This window comes from Pelecanus crispus, chromosome 3, assembly GCF_030463565.1.
Source record: "Pelecanus crispus isolate bPelCri1 chromosome 3, bPelCri1.pri, whole genome shotgun sequence".
NCBI lineage: Eukaryota > Metazoa > Chordata > Aves > Pelecaniformes > Pelecanidae > Pelecanus > Pelecanus crispus.
The window spans coordinates 19228968-19247939 of record NC_134645.1 but is presented as its reverse complement, the minus strand read 5'-3'; the positions used below and the strand labels follow the sequence as shown (position 1 = coordinate 19247939).

Genomic DNA, 18972 nt, shown 5'->3' with positions numbered 1-18972 from the left:
TTGTATATTCGTTTATCATTATTACTGTTTTCCCTTTCTTTTCTGCCCTATTAAATTGTCTTTATCTCAACTCTTAAGTTTTACCTTTTTTCCGATTCTCCCTCCTATCCGACTGGGTGGGAGAGAGTGAACAGCTGCGTGATGTTTAGCTGCCTGCCTGGTTAAACCACAACAGAGTGTTTGGTGCAATACTATCTGTTCTCAGTAAAAGTATTGGAGAGAAACACAACTCAACAGATAATAACTTTAAGTGGAAAATGATAGCATTCTTTTGTGCCACCACCCGACACTACGTCTTGCTAATCCTGACTGGATACATTATGTATGAGTAAAGCAGACATTATCAACCCAAGGGAACTGTTAGACCCTTCCAGCACAGTCTACATGAAAGCACACATTGCTTGCCACCAAAAAGGGACCTACCATGCGTGAGGCAAGTGTAGCAGGACTCTAGGTGAGGCACATACTCCATTCCAGGGCTAGTAAACATGCCTTTAGAAAGGACATGGTCTCTGCAGGAAGAGCTTGGGTTCCCCAGGCACTCAGCTGGCAAAGCTTTCCCACTTATCCTGCAAGAGCAGATTTTTCAAATCCCAGCTGTAAGCTACACAGCTCCTGTCCATTGAGAAACTCCTTTTTGTTGTGACATGCTAAACCTTTAGCCTGATATCAGGTTCTCATGGGCTGGACCTGTGCTCCCACAGAGCCCTGATGACTTCAGTCATGTTTTTTGAAACAACAAGTCATTAAAGGCTTCATGGCCTCTGTGTGCTTCACACTGTGCTCAAGTTAGGAGCAAAGACCAAAAACATGAGTGCATTCAGCAGACAGGTCTGCTAAACCCCTATGGCAAAGCATTCACTTTTCTTCTATCACAGATGATAGTCAAGAGATATGCATGCATTTCTGGGTTTGCTGTTTGGGGTTTTTTTGTTGTTCTTGTTGTTTTTTAAAGTAAATAGCACCTTTTTTTTTTTTTTTTTTTTTTTAAACTCCAAAGTCTTCATACTAGAAATTGGTTCCTCTTAGTGTTGTCCTGGATTTAAGACCCTATAATGGTTAAACTGCAATCAAACCAGGATCTATCTGGTGTTGGGCTTCTTTTCCCCCCACTACACACCTCTCAGTATCACCACATTTCTAGAAATACCTATCCAAAACAAAAACATCACATCTTTAGATCTGCCTCTAGCAAAGATTTAGCACAAGTAAAGAAATCTATATCTTGTTTCAATAGTTATTTTCCCTGTTATCTCAGATTCTTTTTTGAATGGAGGAAAAAAAAAAAGCAAATGACAAAAGTCTGCTGAACAAAACCTAACCAACAGGTCAAAAGCAAGGTGAGACTTCCTGAGGGCTCCTCTGAGAATTCAGCCAGGAAATTTCCAGTTATTCTTTTATTGGTTTACCTGCCCGCTAGGCAACAGACGGTCAAAAATCTGTATCAAAGTAGGGGCCCTACCAACAGACTATTATGAATGTTTCTTGATAGAGCAAGCTCTGTAAGTCTCAGAAACTTAAATTTGATAAAAGAGAAACATGAATGAGCTTTACTATTTACTTGTAGTCCTCAGAAATTTTAGAAAACAAGAAATGGTTTAGTGCTGGTCTTTTGTTAAGGATTTTTGCACTGTTATGTTAACAACACATGTGCAGCAGCATTCCCACAATAATGAATTTTTAAAGCTACTGATCACCAAGATTAACATGCAATCAAAGAAACAGGTTCGTTAAAAACCTTCTTAAGAACTTCAACACCAACTTCAAGGTACTGAAAGGGGTACAAGCCTTTCTGCATTTCTTCCTGGGATCCACATCCTTAAATATTCAAAGGAGGGGGAAAAAAAAAAATTCTTAACATGGACAATGTTTTGGCACAGAGACCAGGGAAGAGAAAATGACATTATTGACTAGATTTAGCCAGTAGGTTGTCCATGATAGTGAACTTCTCATTTCTTGCGTTAATTTGGTAAAAAGCACAGTGAGATTTCACCTTGACTGCAGCATAAAGGTGATATGTCTTACACAACAGTAATAATTCCAGATTTTGTCTTTAGATATGGCAATCTGCACCTATGGAAAAACTCATTTTAGCAGCTAAGACACGCTGAGCATCTAACTGGCAGTGAAGCTGAGAGGATACACACTTTCTGAAGAGACTGGCAGAAGATGGAGCTTTTTGTTTCCAGAAAAGGTCTGGAACCACGGTTTCGTTTCATTTTGTGCTACAACTTTCTCTTTCCCCACATCCTCTAATTTTCCTGTAACAGGGTTTAAAGTTTTATGAATTACTTCAGCCTTCCACCACTTGAAGGACCTTGTTTATGCACGGTGTACCACAGCGATGTGACAGCTGCCGCTGCTGAGCCCAGCACCTGTGCAGTATGATACTCCGCTTGAAGCCTGGTGCAGCTTACTGGGAAGAGGTTTCTAAAAATTGATAATTTGCACCTGTTACCATCTCAAATGCACCTTGGGATGTGTCAAAAGCTTTGAATGTGTTGCAGTGGCACTTACTGCAGTGCTTTAATCACATATCCAATTAGTGAAGAATACCTATCGAGTCTTGCTCAGTTACCATTTCTTGCACTGAAATGAGACAGCTGTTCTTCCTACCATTGGGGAAGAAAAAGAAGCATCCAGCTGCAAATTAGTATGCTTCCCACCTCCACTTCTGAGACAAAAAATGCTTTATTGCTCCATCAGAAAGAACAGAGCACGAAAACAGTGAATGAAACTGGTATTGTGGGCAGTAAGGAATTATCACACATTAAAACATGAGGCCATTTCATGCTGTGGAGTTAAAATCAAATCTGTAAGCAGCATCTTTGCATTAAAATGCAACCTCACATGGAAGAAAGTGTTATCTACTAGATACAGCAGGCGGATAGGAATTTATACTTCTAATCTTGTTATTGATTTAATGTGTGGAACTCAGGGAACATCAGCTCCCTTGTTTGACAGAGGAAGACACATAGTCCTTACCTATCTTTGTGAGGTACTTCAATATTTCATACAGACATCATAATGCATTTGCATACAAATAAATCCTACTTCTGCCTTCTGTTTTAATTAGCTATTTCTCAGAAACATGAAGAAATAAACAGCATATAAAGCAAAATAGAAGCAAATCAATTTAACACAAATAGCAAAAATCACTAAAGCAGCCAACAAAAACACACAGAACTGAAGTGCATCAGTCTCCACTTTTACATGTGGCATTTTCCATCTGGAATATTAATTTCTAACTTAAAAATAATAATTAAGAGAAATTAAGAGACAATATTTACACAAGGGCCAAAGTGAGATACTTTTTCAGATGAGATAGCTTATTCTAAATCACAGTCCTAAATATGACGCCTGATGGTACTCTGCTATCTGAATATAGCCTAGCTGAATATACTCACAGTTTCATGCTCAAAATAGAACATCAATTTGCAAAGCCCAATGGGGAAATACTTCCAACTGTTGTGAGAACTAGCTTACTGAACCATAAGCAAATCTTATAGATACACCTATTGAATCATTCACATGTTTAGGACATCCCACATAGCAAACACTATACAACCATAAATTTGATTAGTTACACTGGAATCAGGATACCCAGGATAATCACAACTCTATGTCCTACCAATAAACAAAGGGAAAGGAAAAGAACAGCAATGTAGTTGCACATACTATTTCTGTTCCTAAGAGGATGAAATGTAGATGGTTTTGCTTATCTAGAAGTTATTAAGAAATAAACGGTCATGTACCATTCAGAAAGGCAAACTACAGATACAAGACAATTAGCCAGCAATGTAAAGATACAGACAGAGCAAATTAAATGCTGTGTGGTTTTCAAACACTATATTGTCTGCTTAGATTAATGGCAATTTATTTTGAAACTGTGAACGTCTCTTCAGTTTGTTAGAGAAATATTGCTTGGTGGGATATTTGATGCTTCCAGAAATTATTACAACTATAGGATGATTTTTGTAGTGAAAAATATATCATTCTAACCTCTCAGGGACAGAATACAATAGCCCTGCATATAATGAAAGCAGGCAACATTAAATCAGTAGGACAATTAACCAAAAATGCTCCAAATGCCCAATCACAATTCTGGACTCAGCATGTCAGTCAAAGACCATCAACACTGACCAATGATTTTGAGTCCCATTTCCTTAAATCCCATTACATTAAGGCAGCACACATATCAGAAATGCTTAGCAGTCATCCAGGCTGAAGACTGAATCATAGTAAGGTTTCTCATGTTCAGCACCCTTCTGCCAGTGCTTGCATTTGCAAACCGTGGCCAACATGAAAAAGACTGGATCGATGCAACCTGTGACTCTCTAAGAGATGCCACTTACAGTATCCCGCTTTCCTCAGACCTCAATATAAAGGGAGGGGGAATGTAAAATGGTAGGCAATTCCAAAATAAAGGCCTAGCATAGAAGAGCCTGGGCAGCAATGTGTAAATTGATAGTTAACACATCAAGGGAGGAATTTCTTTGCAAGTGTCTGGCCCTATGAACGCATCCAGTTTCTTGTAATTGTCAATGATCAGAATTTGTAAACTAGTTACAGTAACTAAACACAACAGTATGACTGCATTACTTCCTTACTAGTTTCAAAGACAATGCAATTTGTCACATAACACTAGTTACCCAGTGGGAAAAACCAAAGTTCCGCCTGAGATGTGTGTACCTGAGGTATACCAGATAGAAATATTTTAGTGGTGGCATCTTTGTTAATAAAGAGGAGTCCTGTTAAGTTCTTTTAGCTTTCCTAGCTGTCATTTTAATCCTGCTTGAAATAATGCTCCTTTACAAGGGGCAGACAGCAATGGTCAGATACATTACCATTACAGGAAAAGTTCTTAGGCTGCCAGCTCCTTTCTTACACTTGTTGTTAATTTTGCCATGCATTTTTTTTTTTTTTTTAATTCTTTCCATGCTTTCACCAAGTTGTTACATGAAATGTCTAATCTAATCCCAGAGTTACTGCTGAGAAGGGAGATCCTTTTCTCTGTGTGGGTCTACCCTCTCTTGCATTGGTTGTAGTTTTTCCCTGACTGCAATAACTCAGAGCAAACTAATCCAGCAGAAAGTGAATACTTTTCTTCTAGTCTGATAAACTGACTTGGCTTACTGTTGTGGTCCAGTAGGCAACAGTTCTAGCATAGGGAATAGGGTGGGAATCAGACCATAGGGTGGGAATCAGGAGTCCAAGACATCTTCCTTCCACTGACAGAGTAAATAGATAGGCTCAGCCCATTTTGTTTTACATTACCCTAAGCAAGCATTTTACTAGATATAAGGAGAGGCAACCAGCATGCCAAAGCAGAGCAAGTGCTGCCTTCTTCCCACAGAGGCTACTCACGCATTTGGTTAAGTTATGTGGGCTGTATTAACTGATGCTTAGTTTGTTTTCCACATGGAGTACACAACTGAACAATTTCTTAGAAGGGAGTAGCAATATTTCTGGAGACTCCACTGAAAGAAAGATACAGAAAAGTGCATTGCACATTTTGATATGGCTTCTGTAAGTCCCTATTCAAGTAGCTGCAATTTCCTCTAAGATTACTGAGCAGAAAAACTATTACTAAAGGAAAAGAAAAAAGAATATCCAATGCAAGAAAATGAAAGCATGCTGAAGTGCATCCACAGGATGGGAAATCAGCTTACAGTATGGGAATGCAGCCTAGCAGCTGGAGCAGAGACCTGCAAGACAAAAATCACAGGCTCCTATTCTCAACCATTCTAATGGCTCTTACATGATCTTTGACAACGGTTTTCCCCTCTTTGTCTTAGTTGATCCTTTTGCAAAATACATAAGGAAATATCACTCTAATCTCACAAGATGCAGAACACAGTAAGAGCGCTCTAATCAGTAAAGCAGTTCCTGGTATGAGCATGCTTCATGATCTACTGATAAAAGGTGGTTCAGAAATGTGAGAGATTATTGCCATCTCCCTCATGGCATCTCAGGACATGGTAAATAATGCAAGGCTAAAACCCAGAACTCAAACTTCTGTTTGAGATGTTGAGAGAGTTTCTATCTTTTGCTTTGGTTCAGATTCATGGCTAATAATAACTTCTAGTGTAAATAACATTTTCCTCAAAGCAGCATACAAAATTTTGTCAGGCAGCAGTTACCCGCAGAAAGCATGACCTGAACATTCAGCTGGCTTCACTTAGTACAAATAGCTGCACTGAAAGATTTATCTTTGCGCTATAGATAGGCAGAACGTAAATGCATAATAACTCAAATAATGAACTAAGGCAGGATTTTGCCCTTAGATTTACTCTTTTCTTATGAACATGAATTGTTGATGCAATGCAATATCATGTAGTGTTCACGATTCTTTGCTTGCCCAAATGGAGTTGCAGCAGTGGACCAGAAGCCAGGCTGGGGGCCTGGATTTCTCAATAGACATGCAAATGCACATAGGTAAATTAAATAATCTCTTACCCTCACTTAAGAGAATTGCCAACTATTAACCATTAAAATGATTTACAGCATTTTGCATTCATTTCTGTGCATCACTTACAGTTTACAGTAGCTAGGACTTTCAAATAGTAACACAATGACATGTTTTTGAGCCTTAGACATTTTGCTATACTGCTGAGTCAGCATTCCAATACTAAATAAAAATATAGCCGTAACAATCAGTAACAAGACATGCTGTAAAATGTTTAAAATTTAATTGCCCATTAGTAAATCCCACAGCCTAGATCTTCCAAAACTCTAGAAGAGATGGAAGTTCTCACATTTGCTTTAGAGTTTTCTCATTTCCTTTAGGCTGTAGGTTTCAAAGGGAAAGGTCTATGCCATTCTTGTACAGCACGCAGTTGGGTAAATAGCTACTTAAATAATATACAGAGTAGACAGTTCATGGCCTCTCACATTATTCTTAAGTGAAGATGCACAGGATTAATTTCTAGGCAGATCTCTGAACATGTTGCTACTTTCTGGACACAAGGGGTTTTTTCACTACAGCTTCCTTTAAAGCCATGTATAGTACAATCCCAGCCTATTGGGGAGGAGGTGAAATCAGAATCTTTGCTTTGCCTTTGCATTTGCATTTGGTGACTCTGAAGTAACAAACCCCTTTTCAAACTATATTGTAAACAAAGGAGGATACCTACTCTAGCTTGCCTCTGGACTTTGAGACTACCACTGCATGTTGCAATGTCTAAGCCTGCCAATCACATTTTAAAAGCTCGACTGAGCAAAATATGCATTCATGGTGCACCATGTAGGTTTAAAATAACAAAGAAAGTAAAAGACCATGTGTCACATAAAAGACAATTCAGTACAGGCTGAATAAAAACATGTGCGTAAGCCCTATTCCAGCCAGTGCTGCCATCATTTGAGGTCTTCTGAAGGATCCCTTTCCCCTTTTAAAGCTGAGAAATCTTCTCACATTTGAAAATAACTGTAGTTTCGGTATATATTTAACCCTTGTGTATAATGAAAAGGGAGAAGAACTTTCTGAAACAACAGTAAATTTTACCGTCCTTGTTGAGCTGGCTGCCTTCTTTTTCCTTGATGCAGGAGACCTTTTCCCTGCAATTCTGTATTTAGCTTAGCTTCAGGATACTCGTGCATCATCTTTAGGCACATTGCAACAGAAAAGAAGATGCAAAAGCAGATGTGCACTCATGACAGAATTCCCAGCAGGCTTGTATAATTTTCTGTAGGGCAGACTATTTTTCTTTTCCCAACAGATGATGTGTTCGTACTTCTAGTCTCATTACATATTTTTATACAGCTTCTGGTATACAGCTTTTATCACTGTTGCAGGAAACACACTGAAGCAAATGTGTAACTTACTTGCTATTTTGATGGCATATAGTCATATCAACTAAATGCAGTGCCTTTACTATAAACACTGAATGAAGACTAACCTCTAAATAAAATATTTTCAGTAAAGTTGGGAGAAGGATTCCTTTTACATTCATTTCAGCATACTATAACTAGCATTGTCAGTACAACAAAGAAACTAAGTCCCAAAATCTAACTGCTGCCTGAAATGAATTTTCTTTTGCAAAAGCCAGAATTCTGAAGCTAAATTCACCTATCATTAGAATTAAGCTTCTGCTCATTAAAAAAAACCCAACCAAACAAACAAAAAAAGCAAAGAATGGTATAATGTATGTCTTAACCCTATCATTTCCATACCTAACTCTGGTTGGTTGTGCCCCGCTCCCCTTAAACCAATTCATATTTCTGTTCTTCAAAACCATTTGTGAAGTAGCTACTGATAAAGAATTTAAGGTTATTTAGCTGATTAAACAGTCTTTAAATGAAAGACACAGAAGGAGGTACTTAGATACCACATGTAGGATGAAATTCAGAATGTATATTTTAACCTTTTCATTTTACTTCTGGAGTTATTCTGAACATCTTCAGAAAATACATTCAGTTTGTGAAACATGAAATGCACAAGGAGCAAGAGAGATTACAAAACCCCATTCTTGTGGTACCAGTTCTCTCAAAAATTGCATTTGCAATGGCATTAAATTATGCTTGAAAACATTCTGTATAGAAGTTCTGGTTAGTCCAGGAATTTTCACTTCATAGTAGAGGACAGTAAAAAGATGCAGAAAGCCTCTACTCCCTGTTAGCATAACAATAGTCTGGACTCACAATTTTCAGGAGAAAGATGGAAAACTGCTGTTAAAGTCTCTACTGGTAAATAGTATGCAACATGGTCAGAGGGCACAGCCTCACTTTCTCACTCACAAGCAGAGCAGTACTCAGAAGACTACGGGGTTGGCTTGTTCCACTGGCAAAACCTGTTTCCCAGCCCAGCCTCCTCCTTCAGCTGCTGCCAGGGAATACTGCTTCAGCGATCTCCCTGCTTCCCCATCTGCATTCCCCCAGTTCCTCAAAGATGCTGTGGTACCTTCTGAAGCTGCTTAAGCTACTGGCACAGAATCAGTTTAAAGTACAGACTATGGTAATACCTAGGAAGATCAGTTAGTAAATGTTTGGGGTCTGGTGACAGCTGGTACACCACTTTGATTCATATGCGCTTTTCCTGCAAGGAAGTTTTCATACTCATTTTCAGGGAGGAATGGTATCTTTTTCTTTCTAGGCGAGAGAAAATCCATATGTTCTTGCAAAAGCCACTCCGATACTTTTCTGAAGCACAGCCTCTTGAAAAACTTTGCTCCATTCATTGCTTTCAGTCCCAGTCTTAACCAGGACCACAGCCCTGTTTTGTCCTCATAAGAAACACACTCTGTTTAAGGTTTCAGCTAGGTTCTTAAGTGGAAAAGTGAACTGACACATTTCTCATAGGGTCTTCTGGGTCACCATCAGTAACTACTCTAAGATTTTGGTTGAATTTTATACAAATATCATAACCTTCAAGCAGCTGAGGTCAGATCCAGGGAGACAGTAGGAATTTAGGTAGCTAATTCCCAAGAAACTTTTTATTGCTATTCTTTAGTCCCAAAGGCATCAAAACTCCTGTAGGTATTGTCATTTTTCTCAAACTGCTAAAATTCCGCTTCTGCACATGCCAAGAAAGTTCCTGGTCTTCATATGGTTTAGCAGCTTGTGGCCGACTTTATAATTAACCTAGAGCAGTGACTAAAGTAGTCATTTCTCCATAGATTAAGATGTTCTTCTATCCAAAAACCCCATAGATTATTAAAATGATGATGCAGTGGGCCAAAGTGAAACAAAAAAAGAACAAAAACTAGCCAAATACATGAAAACAGGTGAAACTACAGATCTGAAAAAAGACTTATTTTAAATTATATTGACATAAACATGAAAATCTTACTCAGCACTGGTCAGGAACTGCAGGATTTGACTGTTAAGTTTTAGAAGTCCTACTCTGAAAGTGTACATAAGTTTTAGCTTAGGATTTGATTTGGACATGTCAGTAGAATGGTAATAAGAATTCCAGTTTTGCAAAACAGATTACAAATAGAGGCTTTTTAATGAAAGGTAATTTTTTAAGAGATTACTCTCTTCCTTTCAATGAAGATGTAAATATCACAGAACAAAATAAAGCCAAACAGAGTAATAATTAGAAATAATAATAGAGTAACAGGAGGCCATGTAATCCACCTATGACAAACAGCAAGTAATTTTAACATAGCTAAATTAGGAAAAATCAGAGAAATAACAAAGTTAACACTTACAGAAAATGAGTCAATTAATAAGCCGAAGGCAGAACGCCATTAACTCAGTCCTGACCCCAGTTATACTCTGTATCTCATACTAAGCTTAATGGACTGGTTTTGTGATTTTTTTTTTTTTTTTTTTTTTTTTTTTTTTTTGGTAATTTCAGTAGAGGAAGAATGACCCTAGACCTGACATAGAAGGACTACAGAGGCAGCAGTTGCAGTCGTTCACCTGTGGAGAGCTGCTGGGCTGGCTCCTCATCACTGGGAATTTAGCAAGGCAGGTGGAACAGCAGGACGCAGAAGTGAGGATAGAGCTTGTAAGAGAGACTCTGTCCATCAGCAGCCAGCACTGCTCCAAACAATAATACAGTCGTGCTACTCCATGGCTTCTCCGATTTCTGCCAGGAGATGTTTTTTACTACTCATTGGCCTGTAAAGCATAAACATTGGATTAGAGCTAGTCTTGACACCTTTTGTTTCAGCAAGCACAAGCAGGAGTTTGGCACGGCTGATTGCTGTACTCACACGAGAAACCAGGAACTGCCACCCTGCCTGGAACACAAGACAGGGCAGACACAGATTTCCTCTCCACTACTGCCTACTTCAGTAGAGAAAACAAGAACTTTGTCCTGGACACTCAAGAGATAATGTGACTGGTCTGTTGGCTGTAACCGTCATCCCTCATAACTAAAGAACGGTTTGCATCCTGAAGCACAGAACCTAATAACCTTCCCAAAAAGTTTATTATCATTAATTTTTGACAAATACAGGTATTTTGGAGATATTCATACAAGAGATTTTTGTTGGGGGTTTTTGTGTTTTTTTTTTTTTTTTAAACTTGTAAAGTCCCCTTTTTTTCTGGTTTTAATTTTTTTTTTTTTTCATTTTCTTGAATGGTGCCAAGTTTTTGTGTTGTAAGACAGGGAGACCAGAGGCATCCAATCTGCTTTCTCAGTACCTGTCTATACATATTCATCTTACCTCCTCTAACAGCTTCCCTAGATGGTAGTCTTTTTTGTCTCCTCTTCCTAAAGACAGCTAGAAAACCTTAGGTCAGATCCTTGTCCTGAGAATGGCATTAAGCAGAATTCAGCTGAAACCTCCCATGTCCCAGTAGGCAGCATCTTAACCCTGGGACCAAAGTAGAACATGATAACAGCAAGTCTGGAGCTCTTCTATGGTGTATAAAACACGGGAATTTTCCCTGAGAGGAAAGCAGACACACAGGCAGACAGAATGACTCTTTCACTTTGTATTTATATTACCTAATCCGAGAGGTGGGACACTTGGTTCCAGGACAGTCTATTGATCTATCTGGAGGGGGACAGTCTCGGGGACAGTAACTATGACTACTCTGCCCCAGAACACCCTGTAGCATTCAACCATTCTCCTGGGGTGCGGGTTCAAATACCTCCAAGCAAAGCAGGAAAAAGAATGTGGTTTCTCACATCCCAAGTCAGTGCCCAAACAGTTGGCCTACTGAATGTAATCCTTCTCCCCTGGCATCCTTCTCAACCTACCTCTTAATTTCCTTTGCTTTTCTTAGAAGCACTCCAGTATAAAAACCACTCTGTTACAGAGCGTAGCACAACCTCGCTTTGTCTCCTAGATCATCCCCAGCAAATTACCTTTTCCTGTAGATGTCGTTGCTAAGAAACAACTCTTAAAAAGAGAAACAAAGTTCCTTCCCAAAGTTTGGCATACCCACCCTGCTGAATAGCTGCAATTTATCACACATATTGAAATGATCCATGAGTGCTACAGTCAGAGCAGTAGTTACAATGAAACTTCAGTTTTTCTCTGGAGTCAGAGGTGACTACTAGCAAGTAGTTTAAACCATCACACAGTTTGTACGTTTTCATACAAGAGGCAACACAAAGAATCTTATGACAGGGCTTCAGACATACATCTGGTAAGAATTATGAAATGTATTTATTCAGTGTGTATTAATGAGCTAATACAGGCATCCTCAGAGACACAGACCACATATTCTAATGCCAGCAAAATAAAATACACATCTTACATTAAATTCAAGTATGGGACAAAAAATTCTGCTTTCCCTAAAGCTGCTGTGAACTATCCTCTTTCTAATTAAGTTAAATTCACATTCTTCCATAAGGTATGAAAGACCCAAGTAGCCTCTTCCACCTCAGGGCTCTATTGTAAGAACCTACAAATCTTACAGTGGAACATTACAAAGACATCATGATGCTTTCACGTCATTCCCTAATCTTCCTTGGATTTGTTAAGATCCATACTGCAACTAAACATGCACTGGATGTGGGCTCTGTTCCCTTGAGGGGGAAGAAAAGTGAGAGACACCACTTCTTGACAGAAGAATGTGGGGAAAATGGAGACTGACAGGTTTCTCTCTCCCTGGTCTCTTCATATGGATTGCACCTTCTTTTGCAGTACATCCACTGACTCCAGTGCAATCTCCCAGTCTGTTATCTTTCATAAACAAAGGCATAGTTTAGTTTCTCTTGCAAATCATCAGTAGCAATGCTTATGAGAATCAGACCTAACAGAGAACACCCTTACGAATCAAACGATATATACATTAACTCCTCATACTGCTTTTCAGTAAGACTCACATAAGCTATTTAACTTGAATGCAAAACTTTCCCTGAAAGCCATATTGTTTCTTTACTAGCCCTTCAACCAAGCAATTTCAAGGTAACAGCGACTGTCAGCATTTAGCTGCAACTACTGCACAGATAGGTATTCCTCACTCTCTTCAGACTCCAGCAAGCAGAAACATAAATTAAGTACATCATGGATTTTGGGTGTTATTCCTCACAACGTAGCATAATATACCCATGCTCAGCACCAACATGGAAACCAGTACAGGCTAAATTCTGGAGAAGAGGCTGATATGCACTAACCGCCTTACAGACAACCACGTTACAGGCTTCAGAAGTGGTTGAATACTAACAGCCCTCTCCTCCCCCTTCTATTACTGTCTTGGCTCCTGTGGCTCAGATGAGAGTCCATCCTGATCTTAACCAAAAAATAAAAAACGTGCATTGCCATCATAGAAGATGCAGCTTCTCCTCACCTTTCCTCTGCAAATCCCTGCCTAGATCAGGACAAGGCTGTCCTAGTTTACTTGTAATACATATCTTGCCAACTCTATCACAACAGAGAAGGATTCGAAGAAGGTCCTTCTCAGCATTCCTCTGGTATCCAAATGTTAAATGAAAGTCATGTTTGTGATGGGGGCAAAAATACTCAAAGCTAGAGGGTCAGACTTATGGTCCTTTTGCATAAAATGCCGTGGGATGTCCTTACACTGAGAAGACCCTTTCCAAAAACAAACGTAAAAATACAGGCCCTAAATTCCTAAATTCACATCTCCTTTCCTTCCCTATCTGTTTTCCTTCAACAAACAGAAGCTGCTTTACTCTTTATATCTTGCAGCACAACCAATATCAATTTCTTTTTTTACTCCGTTCTGCTTACAATTCATGTAGTGCAGTATTCCCATATTGCACCAATATGGGATAAGACCTTAGAGCCTAACGGCATGCCAAGAACAGTGAAAACACACTACCTGGGAGAGCGAGCACAAAGAATTACTTCATTTTTATTGTTAGAAAAAACACCCACATATTTGTACAAATGGCCCCACAACAAAGCCAACCAGAAACAACTGCTTCAGCAAGATCATTCATGACATCTAGTACTGAGACAAGCGATGACCATAGATGTGCATAATGTCATAATTACAGAGTTTCCAAGACAGATGCTATTTAAATGCACACAATTATATATTCTTACTGTTTATGTTGTCAATGATTAATGACCAAAATGCCTGTTCTTGCACACTGCTCATATGGCATTCTGCATGACTGCTTAAGTTGCATAGGGAGGAATAAAGTTGTTTGAAGAGAAACCTGCTGCCACTCACTGCTATAATCTGCTGAAGCCTCATCCCCAGTCTGTTTCACTGCCCTTTGTTTGCCCGTCCTTCAGGCAGCTTGTGACAGTCCTGTGACAGTCCATGTGTGCAGCAATATAAATTGCTTTTAAGTAACAATATGCCTTACTGCATTTATGCTGCAAACTCCCTCCATTTAAGAATTTCTCCAAATTCTTAACTGGCTTTATCACTTTCTCTAGTTAGTAAGAAGCCAAGGAATATAAGAAGAATGGGAGGGAACAAGAAGTAGAGTTGGGGATACTAAAATTAAACACTTTCCTTATACAGAAAACTAAAAGGCTGTGAAATAAGCCTTGTCCTCTGTACAAGGGGTAGGTGTGCATTTATTTACATGATGAATGACAAATTCACTTGGCTGAACATAAGGAACATCCCAGGGCTCCCTGCAATTTCATTTCACTTATCCCAGCACAGAAGCAACCCTCAGCTGGTACCATCAGTACCAGGGTTCTCTTTTCTGCATTTCTCCTTACTGTAGTTGGCAAAGAGAGGGTGTTTCAAGTGTACAGTTTGTAATCATACGGCACTTTTTGAATGTTCAAACACTTCCAAAGAGCTGTTTGAGATGACCAGGCAGGTTCTGCTTCTTGCTTTTCATTTTAATGATTATTTCAAAAGACTTGAAAGATTCCTTGCACAGGTGCAGAGTAAACGGGGCGGGGGGGCGGAATGCACATCACCAGAAATCTGTGCTCTGGGAAGAATTTGAGCAAGTGTTGGACATACTATATCGGTCTGCATTTATGCTTGTCTACTTGAACAAGTTCTTATTTATATTAAACAGGAAACAAGCAAAGCTGAAGGCCACTGCACACTGCATAAGAGAAGAAACAGACAGACTCTGTTAAAAGGGGCCCAACCCAAAGGACTATTGGACAGTACCACCATTTGATGCCTGCTCTATTATGTCAATGATGACTAGATGAATTTCAGTTTCTGAAATTCACAGAAATAATGATAACACATGCATTTCAGACCTCTGTGTTTTCTAAGCATATGCCATTTAAGTGGAGCTTTCTAAAAAGTTTTCAATTTGGACAATGGTACCTTCTGTTTTCAATACTTTCCTTGTATGGCCTCTATGATCAAATCAGCTAAACATACAGGACCAGGTTATGCTTTGCCCTTAACCAGACGTGCAGTGGGAAAGAGGTATCTGTGCCTGAGCTGTACTACCAAATCCAAACATCCTGTAGCTATGTCTTAGCAGGCAGTACTAAAGTGCTACCAACTCAGTCCCATCCCCACTGTCCTGATTGTGAACATTTTTTGATCATCCCCAAAAACAATATTGCCAGATTTAAAATTAATAAACTGCAGTGATTATGGATTAGATTTTTGTCTGATAAAAAAAAAAAAAAGAGAAGTTACATACACGACACTGTATAAGAACAAATAGAAAAGCAGGACCTTTTTTAATATCCTTTTTTTGAAAGCGTGGGTTATTTTTGTATAGAAAGATAATTTGAATACAAAAATGTCTCTTGGACAAAATAATTTACATTTTATAGTACCAGAAAGTATAATTGATTACGGATGAAAATACATTAATCAAATGGAAACACGCATCATAAGGTCAATTCGGCACCTTAAGTTAAAGTGCTTTACTGTTTTACTGAAAGAAAAAATAAAAAAAAAGAAAAAAAACAACTTAAGTCCTGAAGTACTATCACTTCAGGATTTTCTCACCAATATTATTACTATACATTGATTAAAGCTTTTTTTTGTCTCTCTTTTTACAAATTTTAACTCTAGTTATTCAGATGAGGAGGGGGGTGTTACAGGGACACCCATAACCCTATTTTTCCTAAAAAACCCAAACCACCCAAAACCACCAACTCGTTATAACAAACAGACAACCTGATCTTTATACTCAATGACAACTATTTTTAGGACAAGCATTGCCTGTTTGAAGTCAGTCAGGAAGCACCAAAATAAGACCAAGTAAGTAAATTATTAGATGTCATTATTGATATCAGCTGATTATATTTCCCATAATAGAAAGAGTGCTCACTTTGGGAGGTGGAAGAAAAGCATTGCATCTTTTATAGTAGTATCAATGTACTGCCAAGACTCAAAGACCTCTGGTTGGACTAATTTTCAGGTGGGTTTTTTTTTACAGCTTTTCTTATTTGAGAACCCTTTGTTATTTATTTCATTGAGCCACATTCAAATCACCACAGCCCAGCTTCCCAGCACAAATGCCTGCACTCATCCTTTGCAAGGAGGTTGTTCACTACAATCTGATGTGAAACACGGCGGCTGTAAAAATAAGCGCTTGTAAAAAAACCTATGGCCAAAAGCGTGTGTCCTCGAGCTTTTCAAAACACCAATGAAAATTGCTATTTGGAAGGAAGTAAGCATTAGCTTTTAGTCTTTGACGTGCAAATATTAAACCGAAATTGATGGTAAAACACAAAACTCAGATTTAACTTCATTGTTATATGCAGGTTAGCAGTTCCCCTGCCTCCCCCCACAATTCAGACCAAAAGAAATGCAAAGGAGACAGGCCTAAAAAGCATTTAAAAGTTCAAAAAAGGAGATGGGCGCCTGGTCGGATTTTCAAAAGCACCAAAATTTTCAAGGGGGGGGGGGGGGAGCTCAACCACCGCCGCCCTCCCCTCACGCCCAGGGCCGCGGGGCTGCAGCCCCGCGGCCCTGGGCGTGAGGGGAGGGCGGCAGGCCCCGGCCCCAGGCCCCGCTGCCCCCACACCAAACCCCTCCACCTCCACGGCGGCCCTGAGGGGATCCGGGGCCTCCCCAGAAGGCCTCCGGCGGCGGGTGGGCCGGCGTTCCCTTACCCGTGGTGGAGAGGACGGTGCTGGCGAAGAAGAGGGAGGAGGTGAAGTCCCAGTTCCAGTTGCCCGAAGCGTTGCTGAGCACCGAGACGCCGTAGTTGCTGGCCTCCAGCACCCGCATCAGGAACTGCTCCAGCTGCTGCTCCGAGAGGCAGGCGTGCTCCTCCAAGAAGCGCTGCTTCAGCTTGCCCAGCTCCTGGCGCAGCAGGTCCTCGTAGGGCAGCTCCACCGAGGAGAAGACGACGGCGCCGAACACCAGGTAGAGCAGGTAACCCAGCACCAGCAAGGCGAAGCACCAAGCGGAGCGGTGCTGCTCCACCAGCCGCACGCAGGAGCTGCCCGCCAGCGACTGCAGCATCTTCCCGAGCCGGCGCCGGCTGCGCCCCGGGCCGGGCCGCCGAGGGGGAGCAGCGGGGGTGAAGAGGGGAAAGGGGCGGAGGGGGGGGGGGGCGGGGGGGGAGCGCGGCCGCCGCCTGCCCGCTCTCCGCGGCCGTTGGCTCTGAAGGCGCCGAGCGGCGCTGATGTGGCGCTCGCGTGGCCGCGCGGCGCAGGTACCGCGGCTGAGGGGCGGCCTGCTCCCGCCGCCCGCCCGCCTCGGCCCGGCCCGGCCCGGCCCCGCCGCCTCACCCACCTCACGCCTCCGCCTCGAACGGCCTTGTCTCTCTTTCTCTTTCCCTTTCTCGGCACGGAGTAACGCGTGGCAGCGGGAGGGGCCCCAGCTAACCTTCCGTGAAGCCGACAGAGAGCCACCCCCCCCCCCCCCTTCGCTGTGGCGGGGCGGCGGGCGCCCAGGCGCCTCGCGATTTCTTCCCCCCTCCCCCTTTTCTTTTTTTTTCCACACAAGAGTGGAGATTTCCTCGCCTCGCTGCCCCCCGCCCTACAGTGAGAAACCCCCAAAACAGCAATTCCTTCCATTGTGTTGGTGTGGCTTTTGTGTTTTGTTTTGGTTTGGTTATTTTTTTTTTCCTATTTCAAAAGGCGCTGGGCAAAGCAGAAGGTGGTAACGCCAGAGATGGAGCAGTGCGAAGCAGGAGGCCGAATTTCCATTCCAGGATGCAACTGTGTTCAAGGAGGAACCCTGATGGCAGGCGTTAATGTCCTCCCTCAGGTCCACTGGGACATAACTTCAAAATGGGGCCAGTGGGGGTGCGGTCTGAACCACGTAACCTCCAGAAGCCCCGTCCAAGCTAAATGAGTCTTTACTTCTGTGCTGCGCTCCTGGAGAGGCTTCCTTTTTAACAGTAACGAGGTACCCGGCTAGTGCTCAGGGCAGTGTCCGCGATGAATACAAATGCACCGTCCAGCCAGCACGCTGTGTGGTCCGAGCGAGTGATCTCGAGTTTCACTTCAAACGCTTCTTTCTTCATCCATCTCAAACTCTGGCCAGCAACCATACAGTTAACCCGCAAACACGTTCCCCAGCACATGAAAAGGAGCAGTGAAAATTGTAGCTTCCCAAAGTGTCCCTTAAGGTGACTAAAATCGGCTTCTGGTAAATGAGAGAGAGAGAGGAGGTTCCCTGGTGGCATCCTGCAGGGCTCTGCCACTTCCCTTTCACCCCTCAGCTGATGGCAACTTGTACAGTCACAGAAACAAAGTAGCAGCTTGTAAATTAGCAAATTACTGGGGCTGAGCCAGCGAGTTCGGACAGAGTGTATCAAATCCGGCAATGTATCTTAAGCCATGAGGTACCCCTCTAAGCTGTAAGGACTAAAAGGGGAAAAGAACACACAAAATGAAAGGCACGAAACAATTTTTTGTGCTAGAAACTTAAAACGATGCGTCAACATTTCCTTTTGTACAAAAGCTACACTGGGCTGTGCGATGAATCTGGCCTGGCAGAATGGCTCATCCAGTTCCTGGCCCATTCCCCACTGCCAGCTACAGCTGAGTTGTTCCAGGGGCTTAACCCCCAGCCCTCTTGTTGGATGATCAAAATGAAAATGTGCTCATGCATGCAAAGAGCAGCTGCTTGAATGCATGGTCAAATAGCACGCTTGGGGGATGCGATAGGTACGTACCTGACAGGCCCAGCAAGCAGACTTGATGCCGTGGCAGGAGTGCACGTGTGTTCTGGCCTACAAACGTGCATCTG

The 18972-nt window shown here is 41.5% G+C and overlaps 1 protein-coding gene across 1 annotated transcript in view; it reads right to left on the bottom strand.

Annotated features, from left to right (window-relative positions):
• The window catches only part of KCNK1 (potassium two pore domain channel subfamily K member 1), a 31942-nt gene extending 14707 nt beyond the window's left edge, over positions 1–17235 (bottom strand). Inside the window, exon 1 of the mRNA XM_075708003.1 lies at positions 16881–17235. Within this exon, the coding sequence (XP_075564118.1) occupies positions 16881–17235 (355 nt within the window). The remainder of the gene's footprint in view (positions 1–16880) is intronic.
• Between the last annotated feature and the right edge of the window lie 1737 nt (positions 17236–18972).